Below are 26,837 nucleotides of genomic sequence, written 5' to 3' on the forward strand. Positions count from 1 at the left end.
GTTTTGCAAATGTTGAGTGCAAAGTTATTTGTATTACACACCACTCAATGAGCTGATCTATCACCCTCTTTTACGTTTGTTTATTACTGTTTGTGACTCTGTTGACAACCGCGGTGTCATCAGCAAATTCGTAGATAGCATTGGAATTCTGCCTGCCACACAGTCGTGGATGTATAATGAGTAGGGCAGTGGGCTAAACACATATCCTTGAGGAGCGCCTGTGTTGATAGTCAGGAGGGCGAACCTAATTTCCAATTCCTGATGACTGTGGTCTTCTGATGAGGAAGTCAAATATTCAATTGCAGAGGGGTTGAGGAGGCCCAGGGTTTTGAGCTTCTTGACCAGCACTGAGGGAATAATGGTGTTGAAGGCTGAGCTGTATCTATGAATATCAGCCTTGGGTATGAATTGCTGTTTTCAAAGTAATCCAGAGCTGACTGGAGGGCCCAATGATATGTGTCTCCTTTGGAGCGATTGTGACAATAGGCGAATTGCAAAGGTCCAGACCTTTGCTTAGGTATGTGTTAATACTGGTCATGACCAACTTCTCAAAGCATTTCATCACAGTAGATGTGATTGTTACTGGGGAATAAATGTTGAGGCAGTTCACACTACTCTTCTTGGGCATCAGGATGATTGATGCCTTTTTGAAGCTGGAAGGAACCTCTGACTGCAGCAATGAGAAGTTGAAAATATCTGCAAACATTCTGGATAGTTGGTTGGCACAGATTTGTCATCTCTCTATCACAGAAGTAAGGATCCTTCTTACAGCCTCAGAGCACAACATTTGAATTTTCCTTGACTTCCCATTTCCTTCAACCTGTCTATTTTTGCAGACTGCTCAATAACTATTTCCTGCTTGAAAGATTATATCTTGTCTTTACCATAACTTGGCATACAGATCATGTGACCACTTTTTGTTGAAATATTTTTCTCATGGTTTTAATGATGTTTTGGTGAATTCACGGCACTAAGAATGCACTTCTTGCAAGCACTAAACTGATGCAGTAAACATATAAAGCTTCCACTTTTTAATGGAAATTAGTGCAAAATGAAAATCAGTAAGACAATTTTGACAGCAAGGTGAATGGCCCGGTGACATTTGAGTTTTTGTACCCTGAGATGTATTGAGAAGATCAGCCATCATTATAATTCTCTGCATTTGTTTGATATACAGTAAAACCCCCAGAATCCAGCTCCTATGGGAATTGATAGATGCCAGATAAGGTTGCTTGAAATTGTGTGTGGCGTGGATTGGCAAACTGATCGCAAGGGGGCGCCAATTTAAAACCCACATTTTGTTCCGATTTCTTTGCTTGAGGCTGCCGATTGGTTGAATTCTGGATGATGTTGATTTTTCTGTAGTTTATTCAAAGTTACTATTGCTTTAATTAGTGGAATTGCCCCAAATTGTGATTCACAGCACATTATTTATAAAGGCAACAAATAAGATCAAAATACCCATTCTTGACAACTTTTCTTTAGTCCTCCAACATTCAAAAAATGAATTGCTTTATTGTCACTTGTACTGAAGGACAGTAAAAAAAATACTTTGGTTTGCGAGCTATCCATGTACGTCGATTTATAACAGCAGGTAGTTCAATAAAAGAAATAAAAAGACAAATGAATAAGACAGCAGTGTGGGAAGTATGGTTATTGAGGTTAAATTGTGTAGGGCAGAGAACAAGTACTAAAAGGCAATAGAAATTATAGATATAAAAGAGAATACAAGAGCATAATCCTTAACCAGTTTGAGTCTGATAACAATAGGAAATGAAATAGCCTTGAAAGTAGGTTCGTGTTCTCAAGAACATTTATCTTCTGCCTGACAGATCAGGGCAGAAGGGAGCTTGACTGGGCTGGGAATGAGTCCTTTAATATTAGAACAGCTCTCCCAAGAGAATGTAATGTATAGATGAAGTCATTGGAGGAGAGGGAACAGCTTCACTCGCCTCATTGTGGTGAATGTCCTCTTGCATTAGAAGTTTGGAACAAACTAAACCTTCAATCATCAGGGATATGGAGATCACAATAAAACTGTTCAGGATTGGAGACTGGGTCAAGTGTAAAATAAATCCATTGAAGTCCCAGATGACAATTAAATTAACAGTGAGAAATGTTAAAATTAAAACTAAAAGGAAATAAAATAATAGACTGCCAAAGGGAAAGGGAACTGACTGAACAATCCCTTGGGATATGTTGGGATTACTTTCAGAAATCTTGCAGGAACGCAAATCTAGTTGGAATCTTTGATGAGTTTTATAGGCTCCAGAAGGATTCCAGGTTTCAAAAATAGGAAAATCCTTTGGGATTTATCATCCGAAATAATTATTAACAGCTTTCTACAAGAAAATTACTATACAAGTCTGCAGTAAATTATACCATATCCAGCACTGTTAAAATTGTGCATTTGAGTTATCCAGATTTTTAAAATGAAAAGGTCTTATCATTCTGAGTGAAGGACATTGCATTCTGCTTGTGTCCCAATGTGCAGCATATTTAGTGGATTGCAATATCTGCAATTCAAACTCTCAAATATTGACATCAACTTTACCTGCTCCTACCAAGAGGGAAAAAAAACCATGGAAAGACATATTAGATCAATCAGTTTTTATCAGTATTGAGTAAATACTTAAAAATCAAAGTTATATTTAATTCACGATTCTGTATCAATAAATAGTTTGAGTGACTACTTTGAACATCTCCTAAAAACATCTGTACGAGAACAATGATAAATTTACCAATCCCTCACCCAATGCTTAATTGGAACTAGTTTAATAAATTCCAGGTGATATGGCACTGCCCTTCAAAAGCAAGGCCTATTTCCAAATTGAACTTTCTTTGAACTCCTTACTGGTGTAACTGGAGAGATATATACCTTTTTTTTTGGTCCCTTCTGTACTTGTCTGGATTTTCCTGCTATTGGAACTGCTGGCATTGCTAAGTGTAAATGCCAGTACATTTCACAGACACCAAAGACACACCCTTACTCATTAAGTTTCCAAGTTTATACTTACAGGAAAGTTTACACCTACAGCAATGGTCTGGAAGAGATGAGATTTTTTTGCACACCTTTAAGATCAAAGTACAAACTGAGAAGCAATGTCAGCTGAACCATCACAAGCCACCTACTTTAGTGCGTTGATGATACAAGAAGAGGAAAAGCAAGGCCATTTTGCACTATAAACATTATATCATTTCATTTTGTCTTTCAGCTGTGTCCATTACTCTTGTGAAGCAACTCATTGTCAAGAGCTCAATATTAAAAATGCAGTGCTGAACTGCACAGGTGCTGGGCACTACAATGGGGACCAATGTATTGTGTCCTGCAAGGAAGGCTATGTACTTCACCTGCGAAGAGATGATGAGACGTCCAAACGCCAGGTCAGTTGACACTCTTTGTATTTTTGTGATGGAGAATATCAAAATATTGTAATATGGCACACTTAATGATTTATCTGGAATGTTTTGTGAACACTTGGCAAAACCATCTTTATCATGTCTCCCTGAAATAACATTCAATGTTACATTTCAAGGAATACTTTTGGATATAGCAGCACTTGTGTTGAGAACCACTGCTGCCATTAAGATTCCTGAATAGATGTGATTGCTTATGAACTGTTGGAAACCAAGCAGAAGATTGTAGTCCTGAAGTGTTATAAGACACTGTAAATTGGTTCTTGCCATCTCAAGGTTGCTGTTTGATGACCATGTTTAAAACTACTGCATGGATTAAAGAGACAAACAAGATGTTCTGATCAACCCCATCATTTCCATAGTGACAGCATTCACTCCCTGCCATCACTTTTCCAGAGATGCCATTCTGGTTCGGTTGCCAGATTCTAGACCCATCTATCCACCTTGTATTGACTATGCTCACTTTTTTCAAAAATAATTCATGATCAGTAGCTGAAACATGGGATTTATTTGGGGACTTCTGCATGAAGATGAAGTTTGGAATCGGTATTCATCATGCAGATGGGAGGGCTCCTGAATTACAGATGAATTTCTTTGCAAAGTGTTTGGTCAACACTCTTTGAGAGGTAATTGACTTACAAGCACTTCATAAAAAGGTAAAATATTTAATTTAGATAGCAAATTAAGCTATTTTAGTGAAGAATTTGGAAGGTAGGATTGCTTTATTATTGAACAGGATTCTGATTGAAAATTTCCCTTGTTTAAGTTTGTGTCACGTGCAATTATGCAAAACAAATTGTACGTATAAAAGTAAGAAGCTCTTCGCAAAGTCATTGAATTACGGAATTCTTCTTGTGTAAAATTTTCTATTTTCCAGTCAAGTGACCATGTATCAACCAATAACTTGCATAGCAAAACAATACATTGCTCATGTGAATCAGAAAAATAGATCATTGGAGTTTGAAGCTGATTTTATAAGGCCTGGTGAAGTCAAAAGTTGGCTTGGACCACTAGGAGGAAGGGAGTGAGACATTTTAATAACAGAGTCAGATGCACTGAGCAAAATAGAACATACAACACTACAGCATTAATATGGCCCTTGATGTTGAACTGACCCATATCTCTATCTTTTCTTCTCTTTGGCTTGGCTTCGCGGACGAAGATTTATGGAGGGGTAATGTCCACGTCAGCTGCAGCCTCGTTTGTGGCTGACAAGTACAATGCGGGACAGGCAGACACGGTTGCAGCGGTTGCAGGGGAAAATTGGTTGGTTGGGGTTGGGTGTTGGGTTTTTCCTCCTTTGTCTTTTGTCAGTGAGGTGGGCTCTGCGGTCTTCTTCAAAGGAGGTTGCTGCCCGCCGAACTGTGAGGCGCCAAGATGCACGGTTTGATGCGATATCAGCCCACTGGCAGTGGTCAATGTGGCAGGCACCAAGAGATTTCTTTAGGCAGTCCTTGTACCTCTTCTTTGGTGCACCTCTGTCTCGGTGGCCAGTGGAGAGCTCGCCATATAACACGATCTTGGGAAGGCGATGGTTCTCCATTCTGGAGACGTGACTTACCCAGCGCAGTTGGATCTTCAGCAGCGTGGATTCGATGCTGTCGGCCTCTGACATCTCGAGTACTTCGATGTTGGAGATGAAGTCGCTCCAATGAATGTTGAGGATGGAGCGGAGACAACGCTGGTGGAAGTGTTCTAGGAGCCGTAGGTGATGCCGATAGAGGACCCATGATTTGGAGCCGAGCAGGAGTGTGGGTATGACAACGGCTCTGTATACGCTAATCTTTGTGAGGTTTTTCAGTTGGTTGTTTTTCCAGACTCTTTTGTGTAGTCTTCCAAAGGCGCTATTTGCCTTGGCGAGTCTATTGTCTATCTCGTTGTCGATCCTTGCATCCGATGAAAAGGTGCAGCCGAGATAGGTAAACTGGTTGACCGTTTTGAGTTTTGTGTGCCCGATGGAGATGTGGGGGGGCTGGTAGTCATGGTGGGGAGCTGGCTGATGGAGGACCTCAGTTTTCTTTAGGCTGACTTCCAGGCCAAACATTTTGGCAGTTTCCACAAAACAGTAAAAAAGTACCAAAACCTCCCTACCCCATAAACCCCTATTTTTCAAAGAGAAAAGTCTGCTCTGCTAACCTTGCCTCACAAAACTTACTTTTCAATCCAGGCAACATCCTGATAAATCTCCTCTGCACCCTCTTCATAGCCTCTATAATGAGGTGACCAGAACTGAACACAATACTCCCATAGTGGTCTGACCAGAGATTTGTGGATTTGCAACATGACCTCTCAACCCTTGAACTCAATCCCCCTATTTATGAAGCCCAATATCACATAGGCCTTATATTTCTTTTTAAATTATTTTTTATTGATTTTCAGTAATAATAAGTTCATACAATACAATTCTGGAATGTGCTACAGAAAAAAAAATGGGCAAAGAAAAGCACTGCTAGAGAAAAAAAATGTATGAATTCCCAAAGCACAGCCATAATAATAAAGAATAGACATAATAAATTTAAATTCTCCAAACCCCTGACCCTAAACAAGATTAAAAGTTAGAACTTACTCTGAAATGGGACAACACAGTGGCAAAATACTGTATTAACACTGAACCTAGAGATTATGATCATGGTCCATGAATGGGTCCCACACATTTGGAATCATTAATTGTATATCTAAATTTTGACAAATTTAAACTGGACATTATGCCCCTTAGCCATTGTGCATGAATAGGTGGGGAATTATCTTTCCACATAATCAAAATGGCACATCTGGTCTGCCCAGCAATGAAGAAAAAGATAAAATGCTAAATGTAATTGGAGTTAGTAAAACATTATCTTCTCCAAGAGTTCCAAACGGAGCAACTAAGGGATTTGGTTCTTACTTTAAATTGAGAACCACCAATAATGTTTGAAAAACTTCTCCGATAATTTTCAAAATGGAGGCACATCCAGAATATATGAATTAAAGAACCATTGCCAATTTTGCATTTATCACAACGAGGATTTATACCTGAGTAAAAAACGAGGTCACTTGAGTTTAGATATTTAGGCGCTATGTACCTCCATCAGCCAGCTCCCTACCATGACTACCAGCCCCCCCACATCTCCATCGGGCACACAAAACTCAAAACGGTCAACCAGTTTACCTATCTCGGCTGCACCATTTCATCAGATGCAAGGATCGACAACGAGATAGACAACAGACTCGCCAAGGCAAATAGCACCTTTGGAAGACTACACAAAAGAGTCTGGAAAAACAACCAACTGAAAAACCTCACAAAGATAAGCGTATACAAAGCCGTTGTCATACCCACACTCCTGTTCGGCTCCAAATCATGGGTCCTCTACCGGCATCACCTAGAACGCTTCCACCAGCATTGTCTCCGCTCCATCCTCAACATTCATTGGAGCGCTTTCATCCCTAACGTCGAAGTACTCGAGATGGCAGAGGTTGACAGCATCGAGTCCACGCTGCTGAAGATCCAGCTGCGCTGGGTGGGTCACGTCTCCAGAATGGAGGACCATCGCTTTCCCAAGATCGTGTTATATGGCGAGCTCTCCACTGGCCATCGTGTCAGAGGTGCAGCAAAGAAGAGGTACAAGGACTGCCTAAAGAAATCTCTTGGTGCCTGCCACATTGACCACCGCCAGTGGGCTGATATTGCCTCAAACCGTGCATCTTGGCGCCTCACAGTTTGGCGGGCAGCAACCTCCTTTGAAGAAGACCGCAGAGCCCACCTCACTGACAAAAGGCAAAGGAGGAAAAACCAAACACCCAACCCCAACCAACCAATTTTCCCTTGCAACCGCTGCAACCATGTCTGCCTGTCCCGCATCGGACTTGTCAGCCACAAACGAGCCTGCAGCTGACGTGGACATTTACCCCCTCCATAAATCTTTGTCCGCGAAGCCAAGCCAAAGAAGACCACTTTGAATTGCAACAGACAGTGGTGAACACATAGAGATGTAGTGTTAATCAGTTTGATAAATAGAGCTCCAAACCTCAATGGACAGCAAAAGGTTAAAATCCTGGTCCCAGGCATTCTTAATTTGAACAAAAGGGGCATGTCTTAAACCAGTCAACTTGTCATAAATAACAGATATTAACCCTTTACTGGAAGGTTGTAATCCAAAAAATCTCTCAAGAATATTCACCTCAGGAGTTCTAGGGCAATCAGGGATCTGAGATTGAATAAAATACATGATATGTAAATATATGGAAAAAAAAATGAGTATTTGGTAAATTGAATTTTCCAACAAATTGTTCAAAATATGCAAAATATTACCTATAAAAAGGTCTTTAAAGCATTAAATACCCAATCTATATCATCATTAAAAGTTGAATCCTGCAAAGAAAGCTGAAAAAATTGATTGGACATAATGGGGCTTGCAAGAGAAAAGTCCTGAAATACAAAATACCTTCTAAACTGCACCCTTCTCAAACTGTATTTAACAACCAGATTGTCAATTAGTTTATATGAAACAAAAGAAAATGAGGATCCAAGATATGCTGAGATAGAAACATTTTTGGTGGAATTTAATTCCATTTCTACCCTAGTAGGATGGTCAACTCAATTATGAAATTATAAAAAGTACATAAGGTTACATATATTAACCTCCCAATAATAAAATCTATAATTAGGAAGTGCTAAACCCCGATTCTTTTCAATCTTTTGAAGATGTGCTTTATTTAAATGGGGGTGCTTTCCTTTCCATATGCAAGATAATATCAGCAAATTGAGTGAGTCAAAGAATGATTTAGGAATAAAAATTGGTATAGATTGGAACAGATGCAAAAAAAATGGTAGAATGTTCATTTTAATAAAATTAATATGACAAATCAAAGATAGATAAAGGAGACTATTTTGTTAAAGACAGTTTCACATGTTTAAGTAAAATAGAGAAATTTTCCCGATAAAGATTGTTATGATTCTTCATTATTGTAATGCCAAGATAAGTAAATTGATCCATCACAATCATAAAAGGAAAATTAGTATAGGAGAATTTTAAGGGAAAGGTTCACTCTTATGCAGATTTAACTTGTACCCTGAAAACTGACTAAGGATAGTATAGAAGTAAAGAAGTACACAGGGTTTGATATGAAAAGCAAAATGTCATTTGCAGAAAGGGAAACTTTATGCTCAGTTCCCTTCCTATTCATCCCTGAAATATCTCTGTACTCACAAAATGCAATTGCTAGAGGCTCTAAGGCCAAAGCAAAATGTAATTGACTTAAAGGACAGCCTTGATGGGTACCTCATTGGAGTGTGAAAGGTTTTGATTATTGTAAGTTAGTAACACTTCAGGCAGTAGGACGTGAATATAGTAATTTAATCCATGTAATAAAACATGGTCCAAAATTAAATTTTTCCAAGATTGTTAACAGATAATCCCACTCCACCTGGTCAAATGCTTTTTCTGCATTTAAAAGAGAACACATTCCCGAAATGCAGTGAGAGGAGAAATCAACATATCCAATAAATAACATATATTAAAACAAGAATATTGACTTTCAATAAAACCAATCTGATCTTCTGAAATAATTGATGGTAAAATGTTCTCAAACCTATGAGCCAAACCTTTAGCCAAGATCTTCATATCAACATTCAGTAAAGAAATTGGCTGTAGGAGGAGCATTCAGATGGATCTTTTCCCTTTTTCACTATGAGGGATGTGTAAGCTTCATTAAACTATAGTGGAAGATTACTTTGTTTAAATGATTCAGTTAACACAAAACTTAATTGGGGTACCCCAATTTAGAAAAAAGAATTTAAAAAAACTCTGCAGGATACCTATCCAGTCCTGGAGTTTTACCTGACTGTAATGAAGCAATAGCAAAAATAATTTCATCTTGTGAAATAGGTTCTTCTAAACTTAAACAATTATTCAGAGAAAGTGTGGGAATATTTACACGGTTCAAAAGAACCATCATGAAACTGTCATTATTAATAGACTCAGACGAATAGAGCTGAGAAAAGAATTCCCTGAATGTATCATTTACTTTAGAATGGTCAGTGGCAATATTATCGTCATCTGTCCAGATCTTAGTAATTTGTCTCTTAGCCACAATTGGCCAGATTTTTCATCATGAATATAAAACTGAATTTTGGATTTTAAAAGTTGAGGTTCAATAGGGTAGGATGTAAAAAGGTCAAATTGCATTTTAATTTCAATTCTCCCTTTATATAATTCTGAATCTTTAACATGTTCATATTGTTGATTTATTTATGATTAACTAAATCTAATCTTTCTTTATTAACCTTCTTCTTTATATTAGCTGTATAAGAAATAATTATCCCTCTAAGATAAGCTTTCAAATTGTCCCAAACAATCAAACTAGAAATTGTTGGAGACAAATTCGTGTTAAAGAAAAAAGTTATCTGCTCTTCCATAAAATTTCAAAAATTCATTATCTGAAAGTAAAGTAGAATTAAAATACTTCTGGCTGGTTACTGCATGGATTACCAGTAGTAGTTAGGTGCTGCTATATATTTTTTTTAATTCTTTCATTAATTTATTTTTACCATTTCAACCAAAGTGCTTTATACTTTTCCTCTTTGTTACGTATCATTGCTAATTATTTTAAAATTACTATGAGGAATGCTAAATCTGAAAAAAAAATGGCAAAAAAGGAGGAAGAGACAGCTACTCTGACTATGGACTCCATTTCTGATTTTTTAAACAAGCATACATGGGAGATAACTGAAACCATAAATGAAAGTCAACCTGAAGTCAAATCTACACTTGAAAAGGTTTTGGAGTTATTATCAGATATTGAGGTTCATTTGGGGTTTGTGGAGCAAGACTTGGAAACAGTCAATGATCATATGCATAAATGAGAGGATTTTTGTTCATGACTGCTAGCAAGTTTAAATTAACTTCAAAGGTTATTGATTTGGAGAGCAGAAGACTGAATATTCAAATTTTTGGATTGGCTGAAAATACATAATCTGGCCAATTGACCAACTTCTTTTCAGACATGCTTTTGGAAGTATTTTGAAGGGAGTTCTTTCATTCTAAACCTGAACTTGGAAGAGTACATGGCTCTTTGATTCTTCAGTTTCATCGCTACCAAATAAGAGATTTTGTAATTCATTGGAGAGGAACTCTTCAATATCGTGAACAACAGATCAGATATGTAGATGATCTCTGTCCTGAAGTGATGAATCTGCATTTTGAATAAAAGTTATGTATAAGAAAGGTTTCAAGCCTCCTTTTTTTTATACCCATCATGCCTCCGAATCACACGCTTTGATGTTTACAAGAAGTTTTTTAAATTTGGTAGGAGAAGCATGAAGATTCTTGGAAGATTTGCTTTTAGCTTCAAGTCTTGCATGAACTGTTATTTGTTTTTTTAATTTTTTTTTGCTTTCTTTTCTTGATAGGCCAAATTTTGCCTGTTCTCTCCCTTTTGTTAATTGCAGTGGGTAATGTACTTGGCCAGTTTAGTGTTCTCTAAGCTTGTTTCTCTTTTCTATTAATTTTATTACATTTTATCTTTATAATAATGATTTGTATTCATTATCTTAGTTACTTATTAATTGCGCATGAAATGTTGGACGTGCTAAAGTGCTCAGGTTATTAGATGACCGTGGGAATCAAGGCTAATGGTTATAATAATTATATAAGTGTATAGTTCAATTTATGCATGGGAAACTTTAAAGTTTGCCATGTACTTGTTTTGGCTATTTGTTCTACTGAACCTGCAAATCTAAATGGGGAGTAGATGAAGATTTATACATTTATGGTTCTTTTAGTATTAATGGACCACTTTTTTGTTATTTCAAATATTTATTGCTTAAAAACACTTGAGATATTAATATGTTAAGCACATTTTATTTTATAGCTGACTGTAGTAAAGGGTGTACAAGTATTCATATGCATATATTAGGGATCTGAGTGTGAATTTTTCAAGTAATTTCTTTGCCATTCATTTTGGTTGTAGCTTTAAATACAAGTTTATATTTTTTGGAAACATTAATTTTTTTTTAATGGAGCTATAATCAGAATTTACAGCAGAAGAATTTTTGGGGTTAAAATGTATTTTTTGGGGGGCTCATTGCTGTTCCAAACAGCAACCATTTGATTCTGGTTGTTTGGAAAGGAGGGTGGGTATTTTGGTTGAAGGCCTTGGATTTACAGGGTTGTTATGGCTTGAAATTCTACATAAACTGTGTTACTGCTCACCTTCAAGGTGACCACCTGGAATTTGGTGATAATTTGTGCCTGGTTTTCTTCATAACACTAATTAAGAAACATGAGTAATCTCTTGGAATGTGAAAGGTTTAAACAATCCAATTAAGTAAAGAAAGGTCTTTACACAAATTAAACAAATGAACTCTGAAATTGTTTTCTTACAATAAACCCACATTTGTAGCTGAGATAATTTTCATTTTATGTCAAAATGGAGGGGGAAACTTTTTAAATTCACTTTCAATGCTAAATCTGGATGGGGGGAGGGGGTGATGCATCTATTTTAATTAACTGAAACATTTATTTCATGTTGTATCAGATAAAAATGGTTGATACATTATCATTACAGGCAAATAATATAATAGAATGATGGTTTTCACATATGTATGTGCCCCAAACATTGATGATGCAAGATCTTTTGAAAGTTTTCTTTCAGCTCTTCCAGATTTGAATATTTACTCATTGCTGCTGGGAGGAGACTTTAATGACCCTGCTTTGGATCATTCATCCTCTAAACTTTCTACTTTGAGCAAATCTGCTTCTGCAATTTATTTTTTTTTAAATCAAATTTTGATATCTCAGATGTATGGTGTTTTCTTTACCTCAATAGGAGAGAATATTCTTTGTTTTCTCTACTGATCATCATACTTACTCATGGATTGATTATTTTTTTAATAGATAATCAATTTATTTCATTGACTTGATCATGTGAATATCAATATATCGTGATACTTGACCATGCTACTGTTACTTTGTCAATGAATTTTTCAGATCTCCCTCCTAACTAAAGACTCTGGCATTTTAATTCTAATTTACATAGGCCTTCTTAACTATTTATCAACCTGTGTGGCAACCTTGAGAGAAATATGGATTTGGATCCTAAGGTCCCTCTGTTCAACCACACTCTTAAGAAACCGACCTGTACTCAGACTTTTGTTTTGTCCTTCCAAAATGCACTTATTCAGATTCAACTCCATCTGCCACTTTTCTGCCCAACTCTGCATCTTAACTATATCCTCTTGTAACCTGTGACAACCTTCAGCACCATCCACAGCTTTGTATCATCTGCAAACTTACTGACCTATCCATCTGCCTCTTCATCTTGGTCATTTATAAAGAATACGAAAATCAGGGATCCCAGAACAGATCTTTGTGGTACTCCACTAGTCACTGTCCTCTAGGCAGAATATTTTCCTTCCACTACTATGTTCTGCAAGCCAATTCTTTATCCACACAGCCAAGGTTCTTTGAATCCCAAGTTTCATGATTTTCTGAACAAGTCTCTCATGGGGGTCCTTGTCAAATGCCTTACAAAATCCATATAGGCCACATCTACCATCCTTTATTAATTTATTTTATTAACTCCTCAAAAAAAATTAATAGGCTGGTGAGGCATCACCTTTCCTTCACAAAGCTATGCTGATTATCGTTGAGTAGACTGTACTTCTCCAAATGCTCATGGATCCTATCCTTAAGGATCATCTCCATTAGTTTGCACACCATTGATGTAAAACTCACCAGTCTATAATACCCAGAATTCTCCCAATTAACTTTGCCATTCTCCAATCCTCAGGCACCTCCCCTGTGGCCAAAGAGGACTCAAAGATCATAGACACTGCCCCAGCTATCTCTTCCCTCATTTTCCGTTGCAACCTGCAGTATATCCTGTCCGGCCCTAAGGACGTACCAATCATCTACACTAATTCTAAATTTTTTTATTCTCCTCACAATCTTCCACTCAGGGAATCATGGAATGGGGAAGAGGATAAAACTAATTGTTTGGCCATTACAACTAAGGGCTTTCTTGTCTGTCAATTTAGTACACTTGAATCTAAGGATTTGTTATGTGAGATCGCTTATTTCTAAAATATAACTTAAATACATATCAAAATAAAATATTAGCTTCTTACATTTTACTCCTGGGTCCCTGAGCAAGTCAGCTTGCAGCTGTTTTAAGTTGGCATATTCCTTCAGACTGTGTGGAAACTGCCTGCTGAAGGCAGCTGTGAGCTTACTAAACAAAACAGGTTCTTGTTTTTAGTTGTAAAACACAAGTCTGCAGGCACCATGATTGAAGTAAAAACACAAACCTGGAGAAACTCAGCATATCAAACAATGTACTTTATCTAGCAAAGATCCAGATAACCAAAGTTTTGAGTTTAAGCCCTTCATATCTGAAACGTTGGTTAGGTATCTGTCTTTGCCAAACAAAGTATGCTGTTTGACCTGCAGCATTTCTCCAGCATTGTTCTTGTGTTCAGTTACTCTGATTTGTACCTTGGATCTTTATGATTAGCTGCAGCCCAATAATGTTTTGATACAAGGAGTCACAGCATGATACAGCAAGGAAACAGAGCCTTCAGCCCTACTTGTCCATGATGGCCTGAGTTTGCCCATTTGCCTCTATTTGTCCCATAATTCCTCTCAACATATTTCAATCCATATACCTGTGTAACTATCTTTTATATGTAATTGTATCTGCCTCCATCACTTCTTTGGCAGCTCATTCCAGAAACCCATCATGGTCTGTGTGAAGTAGGTACCCCTCAGGTCCTCTCTCACAATCTTTGCCCAACACTACCTTGGAGAAAAAACTGATCATTCAGATTATCTATACACCTCATGATTTTGTGTCTCGTTAAGGACACCTGTTAGCCTCCTACACTCCAGGAAAAATGAACAACCCATTCAGTATCTCTTAACTCAACTTGTGAATCTTCTCTGCCTCTTTTTCAGCTTAATGAAATCCTCCTTATAGGGAAGTGACCATAACTGTACATAAAACCCAAATGTAGGTAGATCCCATCACTCAGTATGACCTCCAGGAGCTTTCCCACCACTGACATTGGACTCAATGACCTGTAGTTCCTTGGCTTGTCCATGCAGCCTTTCTTCAAAAAAGCCACAACTCTGGCCACTCTCCAGCCTTCCAGTACCTCCCCTGTGGCTAACAATGATACAAATATTACCAAGGCCCCAACAATTCCTTCACTAGCTTCTCATGGTAACTGAAGATACAATTAATCAAGCCCCAGGGACTGATAGTCAAGTTTATTATCATCTGATTGCACAAGTACAACCCAATGAAGCCGCATTCTCTGGTCCTCAGTGCAAAACATGCAGACGTACCACCAGACATAAAACAGATACAGACAAACAATACATATGAAGGACAAGTATTCATATATACAAATAAAAAAATATTGTTTTATGTATATGAGAGTCTTGGATGTTTAGTGACAGCAGTTCCTTTGGTCACTGCCAGTTATACACTTTAAAGTTGTGACCACCTCCTCTTTTGTAAAGTGGGTTATCAATATCATCTTCTCTGAATTTTGTAGCTTCTGTTACCTTTTCCATAGTAAATATAGACAAAAAATATTCATCTTAGACTTTGCATATATCCTGGGGCTCTACACACACAGGTGAGCATATTTATTTTTAAGAGAACATAGTTTCTCCCCAAGTACACATTCACTCCTGATATACTCTTAAAATATCTCAAGATTCTCATTTACTTTATCTGCCAAAACTACCTAATGTCCTCTTTTTACCCTCCTGGTTTCTCTCTGGTGGATTCCTACATTCTTTATAGTCCTCAAGGGATTTGTTTGATGCCAGCTGCCTTTTCCTAACATACCCCTTTTTCCTGAATAGATCCTCAATATCCTTTATCAGCCACGGTTTGCTAACCCTGTCAGCCCTTCCTTTCAATCTCCATGGCAGTAAATTGTTCCAGAATTGAACCAAGGAGCCCTGCATAAAATGTTCAGAGATGCTAAAATATAAACAAAAAAACAAAAGTCTGAGGATCAATAAAAACTTGTACAGTGTTTGATTCTAATGAAACATGGAACTAAAAGCAACATCCAAGTTTCATGTCACCTTGAAACAAGCTTTAATATGTAGATGTGTACAGTACAGTGCAAGGAGAGACCATTTGGCCCATTGATCAGATCATAGTTGAAAAAAATGGGTGTTTTCTGTAAAATTTATGAAAGTTTTAACCAAAACACTCTGGGTTTAATTAATCTGCCATGCTTCATTACCTGAGAAAACAAAATTATCAGTTTTTTTGTTATTCAAATACAGCTCTCAAATTTTTGTACTCTGATCTAGCCCTGGAGTTCTTTTTTCTCCCCATACAATATTATATTCAGGAAGAGAGCATTAAAGTGAGCAGAGATGTCACTGCCAGTTTTTCTCCTCCCACTCTTTAACCTTCCTCAGATTTCCATGTCTGTTTGTCCAGGAACAAGTTGGAGGACTAATGCCACTGCATCTAATCTCCTGCCCCACTGCTGGGAGCACCACTGGAGTCCAATGCTGGAGTGTCAATGTCCCGAGCAGATCTTTCCCTTTGACTGTAGGTCAAGATCAGGAAACACAACTCCATTTATTGGAATGGGGCTGCAAAAGCAAAAGTTGCTCACTTCATCTGTCTTAATTCTTTTAGCTGTTTCAGAAAGGACAGGGAAGGATGAAAAAGAAATGGGGCATGGTACTGTTGATCAGAGATAATGTCACACCTGCAGAAAAGGTGAATATCATGGAGGAATTGTCTACAGAGTATCTGTAGGTGGAGGTTAGAAATAGGAAGTGTCAATAATTTATTGAGTAGGCCTTCCAATACCAACAGGAGCAAATAGAGAAACAGATTCTGGAAAGGTGTAGTAATAACAGAGTTGGAGTGATGGGAGATTTTAATTTCCCAAATATCGATTGGCATCTCCCTAGAGCAAAGGGTTTAGTTCGGGTGGAGTTTGTTAGGTGTGTTCATGAAGGTTTCTTGACACAATGTGTAGATAAGTCTAAAAGAGCAGGGTCTGTACTTGATTTGGTATTGGGAAATGAACCTGGTTAGGTGTCAGATCTCTCAGTGGGAGAGCATTTGGAGATAGTGATCATAATTCTATCTCCTTTACAATAGTATTGGAGAGAGATAGGATCAGACATGTTAGAAAAAATGTTTAATTGAAGTAAGGGGAATTATGAGGGTGTCAGGCAGGAAATTGGGAACTTAAATTGGGAACAGATGTTCTCATAGAAAAGTACAGAAATGTGGCAAAAGTTCAGGAGATATTTGTGTGAAGTTATTCATAGGTACATTCCAATGAGACAGGGAAGTTATGGTAGAGTACAGGAACTGTGATGTACAAAGGCTACAAAAAAAAATCTAGTCAAGAAGAAAAGAAAAGCTTACTAAAGGTTCAGAGAGCTAGGTAATCTTTGAGTTCTAGAGATTTTAAGACTAAGAAGAAGGATCTTAAAAACCAAATTAGGAGAGCCAGAAGGGGCAGTGAGAAGGCCTTGCTGGGCAGCATTAAGGAAAACCCCAAGGCATTCTACAAGTATGTGAAGAGCAAGAGAATAAGATGTGAAAGAATAGGGCCTAGAGAGAGTGACAGTGGGAAAATGTGCATGGAAATGGAGGAAATAGCAGAGGTGCTTAATGAATACTTTACTTCAGTATTCACTATGGAAAAGGATCTTGGTGATTGTAGTGATGACTTGCAGCAAACTGAAAAGCTTGAGCATTTAGATGTTAAGAGGAAGGATGTGCTGGAAATTTTGGAAAGCATCGTTTGATAAGTCGCCGGGACCAGATGAGATGTACCCCAGGCTATTATTGGAGATGAGGGAGGAGATTGCTAAACCTCTAGCAATGATATTTGAATCATGAATGGGGATGAGAGAGGTATCAGAGGATTGGAGGGTTGTAGATTGTATTCCTTTATTCAAGAAAGGGAGTAGAGATAGCCCAAGAAATTATAGACCAGTGAGTCTTACATTAATGGTTGGTAAGTTGATGAAGAAGATCCTGAGAGGCAGGATTTATTAATATTTGGAGAGGTATAATGTAATTAGGAATAGTCAACTTGGCTTTGTCAAGGGCAGGTCATGCTTTATGATCATGAATGAATTTTTTGAGGATGTGACTATACACATTGATGAAGGAAGAGCAGTAGATGTAGTGTATATGGATTTCAGGAAGGTATTTGATAAGATACGCCATGCAAGGCTTATGGAGAAAGTAAGTAGGCATGGGAGACAATGGGACATTGTTTTGTGAATCCGAAACTGGCTTGCCCACAGAAAGCAAGGAGTGGTTGTACATGCGTCATATTCTGCATGGAAGTCGATGACCAGTGGTGTTCTTCAGGAATTTGTTTTGGGAAGTTATTCTTCATGATTTTTATAAATGACCTGGATGAGGAAGTGGAGGGATGGGTTAGTAAGTTTGCTGATGACACAAAGGTTGTGGATAGTATGGAGGCCTGTCAGAGGTTACAGCGGGACATTGATAGGATACAAAACTGAGCTGAAAAGTGGCAGATGGAGTTCAACCCAGATAAGTGTGGTGGTTCATAAATCTTCTCTGGACTTTTTCTACCTTGTTGATATCCTTTCCATAATTTGGAGACCTGAACTGCGCACAGTACTCTAAATTTGGCCTCAGCAATGCTTTGAACAGTCTCAACATCACTTCACAACTTTTGTGTTCAATGCTTTGATTTATAAAGGCCAGCATACTAAAAGTCTTCTTCACCACCCTATCCACATGAGATTCTATGTTCAGGGAATGATGCACCATTATTCCTAGATCTTTCTGCTCCATTGCATTCCTCAATGCCCTTCCATTTACTATTTTATGTCCTGATTTAATTATTCCTACCAAAATGAAGAACTGCACAGTTACATCTGCCATCTTTCAGCCCACTCTTCTAAGCCGTCCAAATCCCTCTGCAATCTTTGAAAACCTTCTTCATTATCCTTAATTCCACCTATTTTAGAATCATCTGGATATTTACTAATCCAATTTACCACCCCATCATCCAGGTCATTAACGTAAATGACAAACAGCGATGTTCCCAATATAGATCCCTGAGGCACATTGCTTGTCAATGACCTCCATCGTGTTAAACAGTTACCCACTACAACTCTCTGGCATCACCCTTCCAGCCACTGTTGAATCCATTTGACTATCTCAAAATTAATACCTAATGACTGAACCTTCCTAATTAACCTTCCATGTGGAACCTTATTAAGTCCATATAGACAACATCCATTACTCTACCCTCATCAACATTCCTAGTCACCTCTTCAAAACATTCAGCAAGATTGGTCAAACATGACCTTCCATGGACAAATCCGTGTTGAATGTTCCTGATCAGACCCTGAATCTCCAGATAAATATATATATCACAAAGAATGCTTTCCATTAATTTACCTACCACAAACGCCAAACTTATAGGCCGATAATTGCTGGGCTTGCTCCTCGAACCCTTTTTAAACAAAGGAACAACATTAGCAATACGCCAATCCTCCGCCACTATACCCATCTCGAATGACATTTGAAAAATCACTGTCAGAGCCTCTGCTATTTTCTCACTAACTTCTTTCAAAGCCCTAGGAAAAATTCCATTGGGACTTGGAGACTTATCCACCTTTATATGCTTCAGAAGCTCCAGTACTTGTTCTTTCTTAATCAATATAGTTTCCATAATTACCCTCTTTGCTTCCTTTACCCTGGACAATTTATTATCCTTCTCCTTAGTGAATACTGAAGAAAATATATTGTTCAAGATCTCCGCATCTCTTTTGGCTCCACACACAGTTGTCCGCTCTGATTCTCTAAGTGACCAATTTTATTCCTCACTCTCCTTTTGCTATTAACATATTTGTAGAAACCTTTTGGATTTATTTTCACCTTGTTTGCTAAAGCTACCTCATACCTTCTTTTAGCTTTTAAAATTTCTTTCTTAAGATTCTTTTTACATTCAATGTATTCTCCAAACATCTCTATTATTCCTTGTTTCTTATATTTATTGTAGGTCTCCCTCTTTTTTTGAACAAAGTTTCCAATATCCCTTGAAAATCATGGCTCTCTCAAAGTTTTTACCCTGCCTTTTAACCTAACAGGAATATAAAGATTTCATACCATTAAAATCACACCTTTAAAAGACCTCCATTTCTCTACTACATCTTGCCCATAAAAAAAATTGTCCCAATCCACTCCTTGTAAATCCTTTTGCATCTCCTCAAATCTAGCTTTTCCCCAATTGAAAACATCAACCCTAGGCCCTGACCTATCCCTTTCCATAATTACATCAAAATTAATGGCACTATGATCACTGAACCCGAAGTGCTTCCCAACATATACCTCTACCACGTGACCTACCTCATTCCCAAACAGTAGATTCAACACTGCCCTTTCTCTAATTGGTACCTCTACATATTGCTGTAAAATACTCTCCTGCACACACTTGACAAACTCTAATCCATCCAGCCCTTTCACAGAATGGATTTTCCAATCTACATTTGGAAAATTAAAATCTTCCACAATCACAACCCTGTACTTATTACAAATATCTGCTACCTCTCAACAAATATGCTCCTTTAGTTTTCATTCTCCATTAGGTGATCTATAATACACTCCTATAAGTGTAACTACCCCTTTCCCATTTCCTCAATTCCACCCAAATAGCCTCCCTGGACGTGCCCTCTAATCTACCCTGCCTAACCACTGCTGTAATATTTTCTCTGACAAGCAATGCAACACCACCCCCTCTAGCCCCTATGATTCTATCACACCTAAAGCAACAAAACCAAGGATTAGTTAGCTGCCAATTACATCCCTCCTGCAACCCTGTTTGACTAATTGCTACCACGTCATACTGCCAAGTGTCTATCCACATCCTCAGCTCATCCACCTTCCTTACAATGCTCCTAGCATTAAAATCTATGCATTTCAGAGATTTCCAATTTCTTACTCTGTTTGCCCCTATCTTTATAAACAATTTTATTATGTTCTTTTTCTATCATCTCCCCTTCATCTTCATACAGAGCATCTCTCCCTTCTCTATCACCTGGCTTTCCACTCTCTAACACTGTCTACAAGCTTTCTCTGTTTGCAATCTAACCTTCTCCTTGCTGTTCTCTTCCATTTGGTTCCCTCCTCCCAACCATTCTAGTTTAAAGTCTCCTGAGTAGCCTTATCAAATGTCCCTGCCAGGATCCTGGTTACCCTGGGATTCAAGTGCAACCCGTCCTTTCTATACAGGTTGCCCCTACCCCAAAAATGGTCCCAGTGATCCAGAAATTTGAATCCCTGCCCCTTGCTCCATCCCTTCAGCCATGCATTTATCCTACACCTCATTCTATTCTGCCCTCACTGTCGTGTGGCACAGGCAGTAATCCTGAGATTACTCCCTTGGCGGTCCTTCTTTTCAACTCCCTACCTAACTCCTTGTACTCACTTTTCAGGACCTTTTTATTCCTCCCTATATCATTGGTACTACATGTACCACAATCTCTGGGTCTTCTCCCTCCCACTTTAGGACATCTTGGACATGAGCAGCAACATCCTGGATCCTGGCACCAGGGAGGTAAACCACCATCCAGTACTCCTTACTGCGTCCACAGAATCCACTATCTGTCCTCCTGACTATTAGGTCCCCTATGACTACTGCCCTCCTCTTCCTTTCCCTAGCCTTCTGAGCCCCAGGGAACTGTGTGCAGATCTGGTCACCTCACTACCGGAAGGACATGGAAGACACAGAAAGGATGCAGAAGAGATTTACAAGGATGTTGCCTGGTTTAGGCAGCATGCCTTATGAAAACAGGTTGAGTGAACTTAACCTTTTCTCCTTGGCGAATGAGTGGTGATCTGATAGAGGTGTATAAGGTGATGCGAGGTATTCATTGTGTGGAGAATCAGAGGATTTTTCCCAGGGCTGAAATGGTTGCAACAAGAGTATATGGGTTTAAGGTATTGGGGAGTAAGAACAGAGTAGATGTCAGGGGTAAGTTTTTTATGCAGAGAGTGCATGGAATGGGCTTCCGGCAATGGTGGTGGAGGCAGATATGTCAGGGTCCTTTAAGAGACTTTTGAATAGGTACATGGAGGTTAGAAAAAGAGAAGGTTATGGGTAAGTTAGTAATTTCTAAGGTAGGGATCATGTTCGACACAACTTTGTGAGCCAAAGGACCTGTATTGTGCTGTAAGTTTTCTATATTTCTATGTTCCAATTCAGAGCAAGAAGAATCCACTCCATCTCTTAAACCTGTCCCACAATTACATCAAGTCAAGGCTGATCTGATTGTAATCCCATCTCTTAATGTTTTAGTGCCTGGATGGCTGATACCTAAAGATGATTTTAACTTACTTTTTTTTAATGTAGATTTTAAATAATTAAGCAAAATGTACCGGTGTTTTTGAACGGTTTTAAAATGATGTTATTTGTCAGGGACATTTACAAAACACTTTAAAGACCTTTGATAGCAATGATCTGTCAGTAAGTCATCATTGTGTTCTGAGGTGCCACTTGAGATCCAGTCAGTGTCTATCACCTGAGCTGACGTCAGGGTTAGACTGAGAGTTAACCCTTTCAGACCTGTGCTCCCGATGATCTTTCTCTCAATTGTAAGATCACTTAAGATGAAAATGGATTACCTGAGGCTGCATCTGAACCAGAGAAAAATGCAGAGCTGCTGTGCTCTGGTGATTACAGGAAAGTGACTCCAGGACACCATTCTGGACTCAGTGATTCTGCTGGATGGCCTTATCTCCTTCAGGGCAGACAGAGACACTGCTGCTTCTGACAAGACTCAAGGAATGGTCTGTGCATTTGCATCAATGCAAACTGGTTTACCAATATCTCTGATGTGAAGACCTTTTGTTCAGCAGCAATAGAATACCTTCAGATGAACAAGATGAAGGAGATGATTGAGAACCAGGACTGACCACCCTCCACTACACATCAGGAACTCTGTAGTCAAGAGAGTGGAGAACACAATGTTCCTTGGAGTTCACTTAACAAATGACCTATCATAGACACTTAGCATCTCCTCCCTTGTCAGGAAGGCGCAAGAGTGACTACACTTCCTGAGAAGACTGAAGCGGGCAAGGCTACTGGCCACCATTATGTCAACGAGAACAACCTGACCTGCTGTATCACAGTGTGGTATGGTTGCTGCAGAGAAATAGATCTGAGGTCAATCCATAGGACCATAAGAGTGGCAGAGAGATCACTGAATCTCCTTTGCCCTCATTGACAGTAAATATCTGAGACTCTCATTTGCTTGAAACAAAATTGATTTTTATAGGTATAACAATTGTCCTGCATATGTATTATTTGTCCGTATGTGTATTATATCTGGTTGTATGTCTACATTTTTTTACACGAAGGACTGGAGAATACAGTTTTGTTGGGAAGTACTTGTACAATCAGATGACAATAAATTGACTTGACATCTTGGCTACGAAAGGTTACCTCATCTCGTTTTCTACATCTGTAACATGCTAGAGCAGGCACTTGTTTATGGGCAGTAAATCGGGTGAAAAATTAGGATAGGACGATTTAGTGAAATAATCTGTCTATTCATTAACTTCCAAAATCCTTGTACCTTCATCATAAAATTTCTATTACATTCTAATTGTGACAAGATAGGAGAAACTAAAAGTGTAAATTAAATACGTATCTGTATCTGGCACCTATGGTGATTGGTAGATGCAAGATAAGTGAGTTTTCCGGTTGCTTGAGACTGTATTGAGTGAATGGAGAACTAATGACCAGGCATGTCAATTTTAGCATCCATACTTTTTACCCATTTATTTTCTGTAATTTTATTGCTAGTTGCTTGAGGTTGCCAGTTACTTGAATTCTGGATTACAGGGATTTTACTGCATTAAACATTTAAAGACATAAAATAATTGCAGGAGAGATATTTAGTGGATAATAATTGATATTAAACATTTTCATTCTGAAAACTGGGAAGGTTAAATATCAATTGTGGTTTTACAAATGGTCAAAGTATCTCATACAAGTGACAAACATCACCCAAGGGTCCTCCACATCAAACTTTATTTAGTCTATGAGCTCCCACAGGAACAACAGATATCAGGTGAGGTGAATGGTGGTCAGCCGTCCAATATTGAACTGGCCACCCTCCACTCTCACAATGAGGTACCCATTTTATGACATAATTTTCCCAACCTTAGCAACTGACCTACAGAGGATCAAATTCTTTAGATTTAGGAGTTAAACAGGAAAACATGCAGACCCTTTACTTCTTAGAGATACAGAATTTCTCCAGCACATTTGTATATTGAATAATCTTTGGACCTGATTTGTCCTCTAAACACTGGACATATAGAAAGGACAAGGGTGTGACTGCCTCTACTGATCTCTGAATTCATCAAAATTAATATCAGAATGATCCTTTCAAGCAGGTCCTTCAAACAAGTATCTGCCAGAGTGACGTGGTGTGTCAGAACAAGCCCCACCTATGTTTCCAAACCCAACCTGCGAATGATACACCTGACCCACAACTCATTTCTCACATAAAATTTTGACAAATTTTAATGATGCCGAGTGTTGCCAAAATCCATGAAATGGTACACAGAAAGAGCCAGGACAGAAGAGCCCTGGATTAAAGCTGAATGCTGGATACTGAATTCTCTTTTGTGTTGCTGTTTGGGCAACAATGACTGACATTGAGTAACAATAACTGAGATGTTCTCTCTGTACTGTTACAATAAAAACAATTTTTGCTTCTATCAATTAAAGTTAATGTATTCAAAGGCAATGAAAACCCAAAGGAACAAGAAAATATGAATTAGTGATTTCCAAAAGACATTAACATTCAGGTCAACCAGTCATTTCAAGCCCAACTGTAGCTAATTAAGACAAATGTTTTGGTGTAGGCCTCAATTTCTCCACAGGGAGCTTGTTGGGCTTGAACTGAGCATGTGCAGGCTATGCTCGTGTGAATCCTGCCTTTGCAATCCACTGGGCTTCTTTATTACAAAAACAGATTGAGCAAAGCAAAGTGCTTAAAGGAATAGTTTGCTGACTGATAACAGATCTACTGCACAACAACTTTCACCATGCGGTTCTTGTATTTCACTATGTTCAATTTTTCAGAAGAAAATAATAATAAATTGGAAAGCAAGATATAAACTGAACCAGGGCATTCTTGCATGTGGTAAGACCATTGACGTAGAAGCATCATTTAGATTCAGTACAGATAAATTTCCATTTTAATCTAAAAACAATTGTGCAAGTTGGGTTCCTCATCTACAGCAATTAGCACTGTATTTTTAATAAGATGTCACTCATGGTGCCAAAAACATTGGGGCCACAGGGTTTGCTATTCAAATTAATTGAGAGTGATAATGTTAGGTTATGAAGCTCTGAGGACTTTAACTCAAGGCCCATGCATTTAGCTGAAAGATTCTTTATGACAGGGAAGGTTCTCCACTCCTGGTTAACTGCCTACATATTAAGACTAACAAGCACAGTGATTTTTGTCTAAACAAAGGAACTCAGCCTGTCTTGCAGCACCCATATGAGGTAAAAATATATTACTGATATTTCAGGCCTGAGTTCTTCCTTAAGGTATGACTGACAAAACATAGGCGTCTGAATTAAAGACTGGGGAAAGAAAGAGGGAGAATGAGAGGGGGAGGAGTACAGACTAACAGACAAAAGCTGTTAATTGGATGTGATGAGGAAAAGTAAGAATTGATTTTAGCTCTGTGAAAGGAGACAGAGGGAAAAGTGAAGAGAGAGAGAGAGAGAAAAAGGAGATGGGGAAAGAAGATGCAGGGGGTGCAGTGTTTTTAACGGAAACCAGAGAAGTCAATGTTAATGCCATCTGGTTGGAGAGGTCCAGACAGAAGAAGAGTTGTACCTCCAATTTGGGGGTGGTCTCAGTCTGTCATCCTCCAACCAGATGGCAATAACATTGACTTCTCTAATTTCTGTTAAAACTGATACCCCCCCAATTTCTTTCCCCTTTATCCTTTCCTCTCTCTCTCTCTCTTCCCTCTTCACTTTCCCCTCTGTCTCCTTTACCAGAGTCAAAATCAATTCTCACCTTTCCTCTATCTTATCCGATTAACACCTTTTTTTCCTTTTGGTCTGAACTCCTCCCCATTCCATTCTTTCCCTGGGTTTTAATTCAGATGCCTGCCTTTTCCCACTCATACCTTGAGGAAGGGCTCAGGACCGAAACATTGGTAGTATATCTTAACGTTAAATGGACACTGCAAGACTGGCTGAGTTCCTCCAGCATTTCTGTGTTTTGACTACAGTTGCAGCGTCTGTAGACATTTGTGTTTCACTTCACATTGATATATCTTGAGCCATGTAGCTCTGCCACTTGCTTGCCCGCATGAAAAAGTGACAGACTGCTATTTCTAAAAAAATAAACTGTCTCAAAGCAGAGAGCCTTCGATTTGTAAAATATGTGCATATTTCATTTTTATTACCTCTCCGATGCACTCACAAAAACTGTCAGAGAGGAAAGGCACATCTTTAAATAATTTACCGTAAGATTTCTTTCATTGGCTGTGTACTAACAATGTTTCTTTCAATTATAAATGTTTTCTTAAAATTTAAACTATTTTACAAATGGAAAGGAGTCTTAATTTAATTTGAATAGCTCAGTACCTACATTGTATTTGAGCATTCTTTCGAGCTCTTTAGGTCATTAGTTCTTAAAGGAGTTCTGTCTTTATATAAGTGTCTGATGTATAGAATTATTCATCATTGCACAATGGCATAAATCTCAAAACATTTAATCACATCACTTCCACAAAATATCTCATTGAAAAACTGTAAAAAGTATAAAATTTGTATGCCTCTTCAGAGTTCTGGATCAGGCAACCGTGAAAATTTTGATTTGAAAGAAAAGAAACGGAAAGTCTCAATGATGGAATATTCCCAACATGAAAATTAATCAATGCAGAAAGAATGCATGTATTTTATCTTCTCTTCAAGTCCCTTCACAGAACACATTCTCCAACATTGCAGTCTAATGAGAAGCTGACGTTCACTGAATTCTGGCTTCTTGGTCATCATGTGATTTCTATCGTCTCACTCCCAGCGGACTGTGGATAGTTAGATCTTAATGCTCTTGTATTTCACACCCTCCCCCTGGATGACCTCACCTGCCCATTCCCTTCCAACCTCAGATATCTTTCTCTCCCAATTGAAAACTTCTGTTCCCTAAAATTGGTCTTCTCAATCAAGTTCTGGATCATCCATTCCTTTATCACACAGGGCAGTTGGTCATCAAATTTGTTTCTTTGGACATTTTACTACTTCAAACATGATTATTTATGGTCAATCAATGTCTTTCTAACACAGTTTTGGTTCAAAAGGTTGGAAGAGTGGATAAATGATACAATCATTTATCCCTGATGTCCAATCCCTT

The 26,837-nt window shown here is 38.3% G+C and overlaps 1 protein-coding gene across 4 annotated transcripts in view; it reads left to right on the forward strand.

Annotated features, from left to right (window-relative positions):
- pappaa (pregnancy-associated plasma protein A, pappalysin 1a) overlaps positions 1-26,837 on the forward strand; it is a 374,601-nt gene that overhangs the window by 208,010 nt on the left and 139,754 nt on the right. For all 4 annotated transcript variants that reach the window (XM_069932344.1, XM_069932351.1, XM_069932360.1 and 1 more), the window contains exon 14: positions 3,216-3,384. In XM_069932344.1, coding sequence (XP_069788445.1) covers positions 3,216-3,384 — 169 coding nt within the window. The remainder of the gene's footprint in view (positions 1-3,215; positions 3,385-26,837) is intronic.

The sequence above is a fragment of the Narcine bancroftii genome, chromosome 1 (assembly GCF_036971445.1).
Source record: "Narcine bancroftii isolate sNarBan1 chromosome 1, sNarBan1.hap1, whole genome shotgun sequence".
NCBI lineage: Eukaryota > Metazoa > Chordata > Chondrichthyes > Torpediniformes > Narcinidae > Narcine > Narcine bancroftii.